We start from the raw sequence: 12,819 nt of genomic DNA, 5'->3' as shown, positions 1-12,819 counted from the left end.
AAAGAGTGTATCTATTTCTTCTGCTTGGTTGGGTGGCCTTAGTATATGCCTATAGCAATGTCATTCTTTTTATATTGACCCATATGGATTCTAGGAGGTTTTCATCCTTGGTTTTGTGTATTTCTGTAGAGATGTAGTGATCTTTTACATATAATGCAACTCCACCTCCTCTTTTGTTAGGTCTGTTTCTTTTCAATAGTTTGTATCCTTCCATTATTACATTCCAGTCATGAGTTTCATCCCACCAAGTTTCAATAATGGAAACTACATCATATCTGCCTGCATGTACTAATACTTCAAGTTCACCCTGTTTGTTTCCTTTTATCCATCACTCTCTACTTCATTATGTTTTTCTTTCTTTTCTTTCTTTTTTCTCTTTACTCCCTACCTCCTTAGTTGATTGGTTATCTAGTGGTTTTTGTTTGGAATCAGGTTCTAAATGTCGTGAAAATTGGCCCCCTCAATTTTGGTTTAAAGCCCTTTTCATAAGATGAGCCAGTTGTTTTCCAAATATATGATTTCTTCCACCCAATCAACTATTTTATACTTTTTTCTGCTGTACTGAATATAAAAGGAAATCTGAGACTTTGTTCTAGGTTCCCTCTTTTCATATAGAGAGGATATTTGGAATATTTTTTCCTAGAGTATCCTAATAAATCAAAGAAATGATCTTCAATTCAGTTGCTTATTGGTAGGAGGGAGCCAAGGCAGAATCTAGGACCAATTCGGGCATCATGCTGCATTAAGGGTGCACCCACACCAGCTGATCTGAGCTCTCAGGTCCCCTTGATGTATTGTGTACTTCCCCTGGGTGGCTTATTCCCCAGCACTCCTGGAAAACAAAAATGCTGCCTGACATGGATTGACCATGAGATAAAAGCCAAAAAAAGGTCACCAGGGCATGTTTCTGCCAAAGTTAAGCAGTATTAGGCCACTCATGGCTCAGAAATAGCTGTGGAATAGGCAAATCTCAAGCTTTGGGACCCTCAAGACCAGCTACTCCAGTCATGAAAGACACAATGTATGTTAACAGGGCTTTAACCATGTTGGAATTGTTTTGTTTCCAAGGTCAAAAATGGTGATCTCACTATCATTTCTGGCAGAAGAACTGAATACCCAGCCTTTTCAGAGCACAAAAGGGAACGATGGATTAAGCTTATGGAGATGGAGTTGTAGCAGCCAAAAACAATGGAGTTTACTTAACCATCTCAACAATGATACAACCAAATTATCATTATATGCCAAAATCTCAGCTAGCCAAATTGCCCACCAGCTACTATTCCAGCCTACAAAAACATAAATAGAGGATAGTCAGGAACAAGAAATGGAAGAAGAGCAATTTGACATGTCCCTTTACAACAGGAGCCAATAGGCAGGTGTAAGAATGGCAAAGCAGCTGCCATTGACAAGATTCAGCTCCAGCAGATTACACATTTTGGACCTAAAACAAAAGAATCCAACCTCTATAACAGATGCTTAAACACTGTTCAGATATCCAACACATGGAGGAAGGCTGGTGTGATAGCCATACTTAAACCAGGCAAGCTTTTCCAGTCACTTATGCAAGCTATTTGAACCATCTGCCTTAGGCAGAACCTTCAGGTACCCCACTGCTCGCACTCAGCACTCCTGGCCAAGTCAGATCAGGATGAACTACAGCATTAAACGTTAAATTAATTTTTAAAAATCTGCAATTGTCCTGAGGCGAGGGCCTCAGCGTTGTGGCACAGAGACTTTGCCTGCTCCACCTTTCGTCCCCCCTCGCTCTCCAGGCGGCTCGAATCCCGCGGGAACCTTCCGGGAGTCAGATAAGAATAGAATAGAGCTGGAAGGAACCTTAAAGGTCTTCTAGTCCAGCCCGTGAAGGGAGGCGTTTGCCTGAAGCCGGGGCGGAAGAGGGCAGCCGCTCCCGTCCGCTTCTGCTCGGCCCATTTGCCGCCCGCACTCGTCTCGGTCCACGGGACCGGGGCAGCCCTCTCTCGCCCGGGGAGGGCGGAACCGCGGTTGGATCCGCCCAAGGCTACCTGCGAGGAGGTGACGGCGCGGCCGGAGGAGGAAGTAGGACGTCCGGGGGGACCGCCGAGTATCGGGAAGTGGCCTCGACTCTCGAGGCTTGAACGGGACGCCACGGCCATGGTAAGCCCCGTTCTCGGAGGGGGGGAAGGGCGCTGTCCGGGCGGGCTGCCGGCGATCGCACCTGCCTCCGGGACGGGGAGGGGCGCCGCTATTGGGCCCGACGCGACCCGGGCGGGGCGGCCGCCGCCGGCTGGGGGTGTCGCTGCCCGCCGCCCGGGGGCGCGGAAGCCGGGCGCCTTTCCAGCCTGGGGCTCCGGGACGCCCGGAAGGCCGCCTCGAGCCGGCCAGGGGCAGGGACGAGAAGGGCGGGGCGGCCCAGGTGGAGGAATCAGAGGGCTGAGTGCTTCGCCTCAGAACGGCTTCCGGAAAAAGCTCCGTCTTCGCGCTCTGCCCGCGCCTTCTAGGTTTGTGGGTGCTTCATCACTGGAGCTTTTCAAAAATAGACTGAACAACCATTTGACTGGGCTGGTATAAGACTCCTGCCTTGAGCACCCTAGTTCACAAGTTGGACCAAAGGACCTCCAGGTCTCTTCCAGCCCTATGATTCTACGATGGTATGAATTGACCTCTTGGTCTGGTTTATCTAGTGCAGGGGTAGGCAACCTCGGCTCTTTTATGACTTGTGAACTTCAACTCCCAGAATTCCTGAGTCAGCTATTCTGGAAGTCCACGAGTCATAAAAGAGCCGAGGTTGCCTACCTCTGATCTAGTGGAATTGATTCCAGGATCTGTTTTACATAGAAGCAGTCATTCCATTAAATTTCGGAGAAATGCAGAACAGCTTTATCTTCCAGAGGATTTTTCTCTCCTCACATGCTTAGCTTATGTCCATTCCATTCAGCAAGGGGCTCCATTGCAGCTCCATTGTGATGATGAGGACACCTTGTTCTGGTTCTGCCTGTATTGCTTGTCCTGCTGGTGGCTGCAGGGAGTTATTCTGCTGGTCCTGGGAGATGCCTGGCATACTTTTCATACCAGGAGGTAATTTGTATGTCAGCAATTTTTAGAAGTCTTTGGAAACTGCACCTAGTGTAAGGACCTGCCTCCGTTTCTCTAACAAAAAAGCAGTACTTAAAACTTGCATCATTTCAAAAGGAACTTTTATTGGCAGGTACAGAAAGCAGGAAAGTAGGCAGGATCTGAGGGCTTCCCACCCAAATCAATAAGTTAAACCCGCAAAACAATAACCCCACCCCAACTGTCCATCCGGGGTTCAAACAGGCCAATCCACAGGTGACATTGAGCTGTGGGAAAGCAACTGATAGGGTGCCTCTCTTAAGGTTGTTAGGTCTTCTCAAGTTCTTCCCTGCTCGCTGATGGCCCCAGGCATTCCTTTCACACCCCATAGAGGATACATCAAAGCAGATGGAGGCACTACAAGCCCCCAGCTACCCCCTCCCCCATAGAATGGCAAAACCCGAATAACCTAAGCCCAGAGAATATGCATGATTAATCATTGAGGGTTCTGACACCTAGTCATTGGAAGATTTTGTTATTGTTGGACAATGGTACCTTTCCCTCTTTGCCTGAAACTTTGATAACAGACCATCTCGGTTATGGCATTCCAATGTAGAGATAGCACGGGAAGGAGAAAGGAAAGGAGTAGGTAGGATCTTTCTCTTCCTTCTGCCTGCCAAAATCTTGTTCTTTTTCTCACCAGGAGGGAGGCAATGGAAGTGGCCCAGGGATGGCCAATGACCGGGTGAAGAATCTCCAGAATGAAGTTGAGGGTGTCAAGAACATCATGACACAGAATGTGGAGCGGATTCTAGCAAGGGGTGAGAACCTTGACCATCTGCGCAACAAGACGGAAGACCTGGAAGCAACGGTGGGCTTTCTTACTCTGTGTTGTGTGGTAGAAATAAACATGCACCCAAGTTTCACTTCGAGGTCCAGGACAAGAGTGAGGGGGAACCCTTAAACTTCTTCCCGAGTATAAGTCCAGCAGCCAGGGGTGAGAAAAGAGCAAAATGTTGATTATGCAACATAACCTTGTCTGTTTTGCTTTTTATACAATTGTTGATTCACAAAGGATCATGTATCAATAGGGAATGGCAGTGTTAAGACAAGCCAGATGAGGGAGGAAGGAAGTTACTTAAACCGAGTCAAAGGCAAGCCAGCATTCCTAGGCTTTGCTGTGCCATTTGGGCTGTATTAGCTCATCTGGCTTGAGGGGAGGAAAGCGATCCAGGAGAAGGCATGCGGAGAGGAGAGAGGCATCCGTGAAGCCAGAAGAGCCCCTTGTCTTATTTGGGGCTATTTATTATTCTCTGAAATGAGTAGTTGAGGTCTAAAGTGCCTCTGGCATAAGCCATGTGGGGTTTGTGATAGACATTTGGCAAGGTAGGTGAAATAACCTAGAGGGAGAAGGGTAGGTTCTCCCTGCAGCTCAGATTACCTCTGTGGAGAAATGAAAATTAGTTAATGAGCTGAAGAGAAACCAAACATCTTTGTTCAATATGCAGAGAATCAGACGATTGCCTCATCTCTGTGACAGCCCCTCAAGTACTGGAAAACAGTTATCACATCACTCCTAAACCTTGTTTGTTGGGCTAAAGTTGGATGGAATTCCCGTTTGAACAAACTCACTATGTTTGCACACTATATTTAAGCTTCATTATTTCATCGAACCATTTTGTGGGTTCACATATTATATTGAAAAAGCCATATCTGCGCAATATACTAAGACAGAGGTAATCAAGATTAGTATCTTGCATAAATGCAGGCAGTAGATCTTTAATTGACATGGTTGACTGTGTTTCATGAACACAGACCCTGTTTTGCTTCTGGGCTAATAAAATTTTCTTTTTAAAGATTGTAACCTCTTACAGTGGCCTGGTGTGCATGCAGAAGTCACCCTGCATGCTCACCAAGCGTGTAAAGGAGCACTTGCTTTGCTTGGGTAAGAGTTGATATTCTTTTTTCTTTTTTTTTCTCTGCACCTTCTAGTTTTATATTCTTTTTAGTTTGCATTTTTTTACTACGATAGTTGTAATTTTAATAAAATTGCTATTAAGAAAAAGTTTTGGTCAGTCAGAGTAGGCATCTGCCAATATATTTGCAAATGAAGCCTCCCTCCCCCCCTCCCCCCCCCGCCTCCCCAGGTTCAGGGAGGGAAGCTTCTCTTCACTCTTTGTAAGTGATGTGCATCTTTTTCTACAGTCAGAACACTTCAAGACAACCTCACAAAAAGTGGCCCGAAAGTACTGGTGGAAGAATATCAAGATGATTGCCATAATCTGCATCATTGCTGTCATCATCCTTATTCTCATCATCCTGCTTGCCACCGGCGTCATTCCGTCTTAAGTTTCTTTCCTCCCACTGGACTTTTCCTGGTCGTCATTCCCATGTTTTTTTTTTATTTTGCCCCCATCATCCCCTCTCTTAACAACTGAAATTCGTAAGATCCTTTGCCAGATCAAGAGGCCCAGGTTGCCTCACTGTAGGATCTGCCAGTCTCCCCAACCTCCCTCCCATGTCAGGACCAAAAGCATCCCAGCTCCAGGAGTCGCACTCTCTCTTGGGTCTACGTAGGGGCCCTCAGCTGTACGTGTGAATGTAGCAAGAGGAAGCAGAGACTGTTTCTGTTAGATGATCCCCACCCAGCAGAGCATGCTAAAATTCTGATTCTGCCAGTGCCTCAGCTGCTGCTTGGAGCAAAGCTCACCCACCTTGCCATTACATCATCCCGGATGGAGAAGAAGTGATTTACTGAAATTCACCTGGCAATATAAAGGAGAGATGTTTTTGAAATACTGTTTAAATGAAGAAGGGTGGCCAGTTCAGGTTCTCTAAATTTTTATTTCTCTCTCGGGAAAGTTAGCTCTTTAAGATGTCAATTCTGAGGTCCTGACTCCTTCAATTGGGACCCCTGAGTGGCATGGAGAGAGGCGGCTCCTCCTCTGGCACGTAGTCTTCTTTCAGCTATGGCCTTTCCAATCCAGTGCCTCTGATCTTTGAGGAATCTCTAGGAGATGTTTGTTCACTTTTGCATTTGATTTATTAACACTAATAAAAGTATTTATAAATCACTGGCTACTACACAGTGTCTGGATGAGGAGGAAAAATAGAATCTCCCCCAAGATGGGTTGGCTCTGGATTTGTGCCCTAAACAATTCCAGGATAGTTCCATCTTTCACTCTGAACAAGGTTGTGTTCCCTCATTTGGCAATGGTGCACAATTTCCGGACCTTCAACTTCTTGATAAGCAAGTGACAGCTGTGGCCAGCAGGCCATTTGCACAATTCTATCTTGTGTGCCAATTGCAACCCTGCTCACTTAGGAAGCCTTGCGCAGAGTCACTCACCCCTTAGTCACTCCCCTCCTGCACTGCTCTAATGCACTCTGTATGGGGCTGCCCTTTGAAAAGCATACAGAAGCTGCAACTGGTACAAAATCCAGCAGCGCAGGAAATGATACGTGTATCTCAAACAGGCACCTGACAAGACTTCCTGCCCTGGGAAGAAATGCTTAATTGTTATCTAAGAATTATTTGTCTGTAGTTGATGGTTGTTAAAGTACAAAGCACCAGACATATACCTTAAATTTTTTCCCTCCATCTTTACCGAGAGAAAGGTTCAGAGCAGTTACGCGCGCCAGATTCTCTTGCTTGGCCAGCTTCTTAATAAGAGGCTCTGTTATATACCGGATACCTAGGCTGCCATCTGAAATCAACAGCAAGGTTTTTGAGGTAGTGAGTGATACAGAAACAGAACAAGGAACAATCTAAACATTATCAAAGCCATAGAGGTAAATTATGGGAGTTGAAGTTCAGACATCTTAAAATGGCTGTATTAAACTTATAAGCTGCCGACTCCGTAACACTCTCGGTGCCACCTAATAATAAAAACTTTTAAAATCAAACAATCCATTCAATACAAAGTAGAAAAAGACCAGCAGGAGAAAAGCAGAACTCTTCCCTTCCATCAACTTCATAAGGCCTGAAATCTTTATGATAGGATTAGAAATCATATTCATGTTGGATGAAGTGGTAAGCCAAAACACAAATACAGATAGACTTCGACTTACGACACAGCTGAGCCCAAAATTTCTGTGGCTAAGCAAGACAGTCGTTAAGTGAGTTTGGCCCCCTTTTACAACCTCTCTTACCACAGTTGTTAAGTGAATCACTACCGTTGTTAAGTTAGAAATGTGGCTGTTAAGTGAATCTGATTTTGCTTGTCGGAAGGTTACAAAAGGGGATTGCGTGACTTCCCCGATACGCTGTGACCGTCATAAATATGAGTCAGTTGCCAAATGTCTGAATATTGATTATGTGACCTTGGGGATGCTGCAATGGTCCTAAGTGTGAAAAACGGTCATGCAACTTCGGACACTAAATGAATGGTTGTAAGTCAGGGACTACCTGTAGTGTATATTCTACACACACATACACAAAAATCTTAAAAAGCCACGCCCAGATAAGATAACCTTTATTGTCATTTTATACTGTGGGCAAAATGGCACACGTTAAAAATGAAATTGTTTTCTGCCTCTCAAAAGCGTAACACATGCATAACTCACATATAAACATGCTATATATATACATATGCTATATACATACACCCTTATATACAAATACATATAAATATCAATCATAATATTAATATTATTTAGATCTCCTAAGCAAAGTCCCTGAAGGAAAGCTACAACATTTGATTATATCCTTCACGGATTATTGCAATACCTGTATCGCTTTCTTGATCTACCTCTCCTTGATATCTTCGCCCAGTTGGTTGGTGGATCCCTCCTCTGTTCAGCGGAGATAACCTGCTACGGGCGCTTGCAGGAGACTTTGGACTCCGAGCACGGGACGGAGACATCTGTGGATTCCCAAGGGATGTTTTCTGTGGCTGGCCTCTCCTCATCGCACAGACCTCTGCATGTCACAAGGCAAAAAGCTGCAAGGAAAGACACCCAGGCTTTAGCAGGGCATAACCAATTGAGCAGCTGCTTCACTGTAAAACAAGAGAAGTCAGCAACTTTTAAACCGGCTTCCCTCCAAAATATTAACCTGCCCTGCACTAATTTTTCACAAGAAGGGAAATCAATCAGAAGACACGTTCTCCAAGGCAGCCTAGTTTTACACCTCCATCTTTGCTTACTCACTACATGCCTCTTTTCCAGAAGCTGTGGTTCCCCTTCAGCGCATAAAAACTTTAGCAGATGTTAGCTGCTGCTTTTACAGTTCCAAAGTAGCAGGACCCACTCAAGAAATCCCTTCAGTGTTTGCCCCGATAATTTGCTTCCGTTACCTACCTTGAGGCCACTAATAACAAGCATAGATTGTAAGATGACTCTCTCCTCTGTATCGGCAAAGGGGTAGCTACTTTTTTAAAGGTAAAACCAGAGATCAAACAGTTTCATATTTAGGAAGGAAAAAAATGACTTAAAAGTAAGATCTGAGGTTATGCTCTGAATGCATGTAACTTTTTCTGCATAATCTATTCTCTTAGATGTACACTTATGAAAGCAGTGCCCCAAATTTATTTTGGTATTTAATTTTTTTAAAAAATATGCCTTTGATGTTTCTATGTTCTTTCCTTTGGGCATGTTTTTACTGGTATACAAAAGAGCCAGTCATTGCTGGAAACTAGCTTAAACTAAAATCAGGAAAAACACATCGCCTGTTCTAAGTTCATTCTCAACAAATTTTTGAAGGAAGGCATCCCTTTTGTCTTGATGTATCTGTTCAATTGTATCAGATTTTATTGCTAATATATTATTTCTCTTCTGACTGCTTTGTTTCTTGGTATTGGGCTTCTTATCACCTCAGCAGGAGACAGCACTTGGCTGACCATGTTCAATTCAAAAATGGCTGCGGGTTTATGCCTAGATAGGAGACCACAAGGAAATCCAAAGTTATAGGGTAGACTGGGAACTTGAAAAAAAAATAGTAATAAATAGCTTCTATACTGCAGCAAAGAAAATTACATAGACAGGCCTATGAAGTCATAAGACGTTGAGCCTGAAGATAGATTATATTTATCAGATTTGTGTGGTCCTCTTATGCAGTACTAGAGAAATCATGAAGTTAACAAAGAAAAAAAATATATACATGTAACATTTTATCATGTACAGGAACATGCTGTGCTTGCAGATGTTGCTGGATTACAGCCCCTAGCAGACCCTGCCAGTATATCCATTGGCAAGGAGTGCTGAAAACTATATAATAGTTGTACAATATGCAAAAGATCACAGTTTCTCCATTGCAATTTTTTTTCTAACACATGAAGTAGAAAGCAGCAGATTTTATCAATCAGTAACCGAGTTTGTCCAACACAAGGAATCAGTCACCCACTTCTAATCTGTCACCCACTTCAGGGTGCTCTGCTAAAGTAGCCCATGTGGGGCTACTTTAAGTTCAGTGTCATTCAAGAACAGAAATAAACTCAACTAAGATAGCCATTATTATTTTGCACTTTCAGACAAGCACCTCTTTTGAAAACCTCTAAGGGGGATGGGGGGGGGTAAGAATTCCTATAACAGAAAAAGGGAGAAACAGTTTCAAACTTGGGTCAATTTCTTTCACAGGGCAAGACACCATGTATCAAAAACTCTATTATAACTTTTAAGCAAAGCAAAACAAATCAATCCTAGATTTTTTTCTTAAAAAAAACCTGGAAAAAATAAATTCAATATTTGCACAACAAAATAAAACCATGGGCTACCTGGCAAGATTGTAACATGGTGGAGAAGATGCAAACAAAAAAAGAAAAAGGGACTTTGAATTTTAGGTGGGAAGGAACTGCAACCAGAAAATTTAATACAGTAAATACAAAAAATTAAAATAAAATAATGGGTATAGGTAGAGCATAGGAGATGCTTTGGACTACAGTTCCCATTAGCCAGCCTTGGGGTGAGGGCTGATGGGGATTGCCCATCTTGCAACACACTGGCTAATGGGAACTGTAGTCCAACGCATCTCCTATTCTCTACATATAATCATAATTTTATTTTTTTTATTATTTTCTTGTATTAAATTTTCAGATTTTTTTTTAAAAACTGGGCCTTTGCGGGAGGGGCCGTGCAGCCTCCAACCTTACTCCGGCCTCTCACGCACCACGAGAGATCCGCTGACTGCCTAAGGGATGGGATTTGTAGTTCAAAGGCTCCCACCCCCCACCCCCCTCTCCGGCGAGACGAAGGCTCCCCCAGATGGAGCGAAGCCTCCAGGAGAAGGCATTACACACTGACGCACAATGTCGCAACTGCCCAATCTCCCCTCACCTGCGCAGCTTCGGCCCACCTGGCTGGGATGAAGCGCCGCGCGTTGCTTCCCGCCGTTTCCATGGCAACCGCTCCGGGAGCTGCGGCCGGGACCGGATTGCGAGGTTGGGGGGGGGGAAACAGCCGCGCGCGCCCACTGTGCGCGTGCGCACGAGCGCGAGCGCGCCCACTGTGTGCGCGTGCGCACGAGCGCGAGCGCGCTCCCTTCCCCCGCCCAGCGCCACCCAAGGACCTCCTGGCGAGTTTCTTCTCGCGCGGCCACTTCGGCCGCGATTGGCTGCTCCGAAAACCCGTCGCTCGGATTGGCTGAGAGGCCTCTCTCCTCTCCGAGAGGCGGGGGCATTTAAAATGACGGCGGGCTCCCTCAGGCTGAGTGCAAAAAAGAAAAGCGAGCGCGCTGCAGAGGCTGCAGACGCCGCTACCGCGTCTCTTTTTCCTCAAAAGAGACGATGCTGCGGGGCGCCGGGGGCAAAAATGTCTCTCTCTCCGGCGCTCCCGCGGCCCAAGTCCTCGAGCTCGAGGCCGGGCAGGGCCTTTTGAGCTTTTGAGGTAATTCTGAGACTTTTCTACGTTGTAAGATACGGGGGGAGCGGGAGTTGTTTAGCTAATGAATAGCCTGTTCTCGCGGAGTAAGGGGAGCACCTGTGGTAATTTTAACCGCGGCGTGTATTCTTCGGAGTAAAACGGCCAGCGGTGGCTGAGGTAATATCAACGGTGTGTTATTTAAAAGGACGCCGATACCACAGGTCACTAAAGATAGTCTTTCCTTTAGGGAATAACGCAATTCTAGTCCAGGTGAATAAGAATTAAAATTAGTTTTAAAGGTAAAATTGCCTCGAGAGCTGACCTGGCTCTCGGGAATAAAGCAAATTCTTGGCGTCCGGGGTAAGTTTAGCCAAGACTCGAGTTCTTATAGTAAAGTTTTGGTGGAACCAGAGGTAATTTCAACAATGTCTCTTTAAAAAAGAGCAAGCCACCACAGCCGAATAAGAGTTAAAATTAGCTTCAAACTACCAACAGGTGGATAAATAAATTTCGTTTTAAAGGTAAAATTGACTCCGGGGCTGACCTTGCTCTCGGGAATACAGCAAATTCTTGGCACCTGAGGTAATTTTAGCCATGTCCCTTGAAAAAGGAGCAAGCCAGCGCAGCTGAATAAGAGTTAAAATTAGCTTCAAACTACCATAGGTGGATAAGAATTAAAATTCGTTCTAAAGGTAAATTCTTGGCGTCTTTTAGCCAAGACTCGGGTTCTCAGAGTAAAATTTTGGCGCGCCTGAGGTAATTTCAGCCATGTCCCATTAAAAAGGAGCAAACTATCACAGCTGAATAAGAGTTAAAATTAGCTTCAAACCATAGGTGGATAAGAATTAAAATTAGTTTTAAAGGTAAAATGGACTCAGGAGCTGACCTTGCTCTCGGGAATAAAGCGCCTGAGGTTATTTTAGCCAAGACTCGGGTTCGCAGAGTAAAACTTTGGCGGAGCCTGAGGTTGGATTAGATGACCTCCAAGGTCCCTTCCAACTTTAATAATAATAATAATAATAATAATAATAATAATAATAATAATAATAATAATAATAATAATAATTTCAGCCATGCCCCTTTAAAAAGGAGCAAACCAGCAAAGGCGAATAAGTTAAAATTAGCTTCAGAATAAAGTCAGAGGTAATCTCAGCCACGTCTTTGCAGGCTAAAAGCACTTCAAGGAAGAAAAGGTGAAAGTTAATTAAAATTACTTCGGGGCCAGGAGCTGATCTGACTCTCGGGAATAAAGACGAGGCAACTTTAGCCAGGTGCCGTGAAAAGGGCTAAAGGCAAAATTTAGCTTAAAGGCAAAATTGCTCCAGTTATCTGGAGTTGCCCTTTCTTTCTTGAATACACGCAACTCTTGGGACCTGAGGAAATGGTAGTCGAGGCTCAAATCCTTAAAACGGGAGCCGCGACTTTTTTTTTTTTTTTTTTGCATTGCCGGAGCTGGGTGGGCGTGGCCTCCGTATGACGCCACCGGCTTGTGGGCCGGCAGTGTGACACCCGCTTTAAGGATTTGAGCCTTGACTTTCTTGAATACACGCAACTCTCGGGACCTGAGGAAACGGCGGTCGAGGCTCAAATCCTTAAAACGGGGGTGTCAAACTGCCGGCCCACAAGACGGTTGCGTCATACGGAGGCCACGCCCACCCAGCTCCGGCAATGCAAAAAAACCACGTTGCGACGTCACGGGACGTGGCAAGTTTGACACCTCTGCTCTAAAAGAAGCAAAACATGTAGAAGACCACTAATTGCTCGAGAGAACAATGTTACAATTCGTTGTATCTTGCCTTCTTTCACAGTAGGATAAAACACATAAAAGCCCCTTTGACTACTGATAGCTTTTCTAGCCTCTGAACATCCATCCACTGGTCATTTGGTGATGTTGATTTTTTTTTTTATTATTTCAAAGGCATGAATCCATGTAGACGAAGAAGAAGACATCAACAGTAAGACAGATGGTTTAATTCACTCCCCAGTATA

At 44.7% G+C, this 12,819-nt stretch overlaps 1 protein-coding gene and 1 long non-coding RNA gene across 2 annotated transcripts; one reads left to right on the top strand and one right to left on the bottom strand.

Annotated features, from left to right (window-relative positions):
• Positions 1-1,978: 1,978 nt before the first annotated feature.
• Positions 1,979-6,107, top strand: LOC120299404 (vesicle-associated membrane protein 8-like). The gene is made up of 3 exons (XM_039324230.1): positions 1,979-2,136; positions 3,737-3,904; positions 5,239-6,107. The coding sequence occupies exons 1-3, from the start codon at positions 2,134-2,136 to the stop codon at positions 5,380-5,382; spliced, it is 315 nt and encodes a 104-aa protein (XP_039180164.1). The 5' UTR covers positions 1,979-2,133; the 3' UTR covers positions 5,383-6,107.
• Positions 5,438-10,435, bottom strand: LOC120299405. The gene is made up of 3 exons (XR_005554412.1): positions 10,306-10,435; positions 7,763-7,976; positions 5,438-6,740 (listed from the first exon to the last, which is right to left on the bottom strand). It is a non-coding gene; the product is annotated as an uncharacterized LOC120299405 (long non-coding RNA).
• Positions 10,436-12,819: the final 2,384 nt, after the last annotated feature.

This window comes from Crotalus tigris, unplaced genomic scaffold (assembly GCF_016545835.1).
Source record: "Crotalus tigris isolate CLP2741 ecotype Arizona unplaced genomic scaffold, ASM1654583v1 scf7180000024293.1627790, whole genome shotgun sequence".
Lineage (NCBI taxonomy): Eukaryota > Metazoa > Chordata > Lepidosauria > Squamata > Viperidae > Crotalus > Crotalus tigris.
This window is presented reverse-complemented; position numbering and strand designations above follow the sequence as displayed.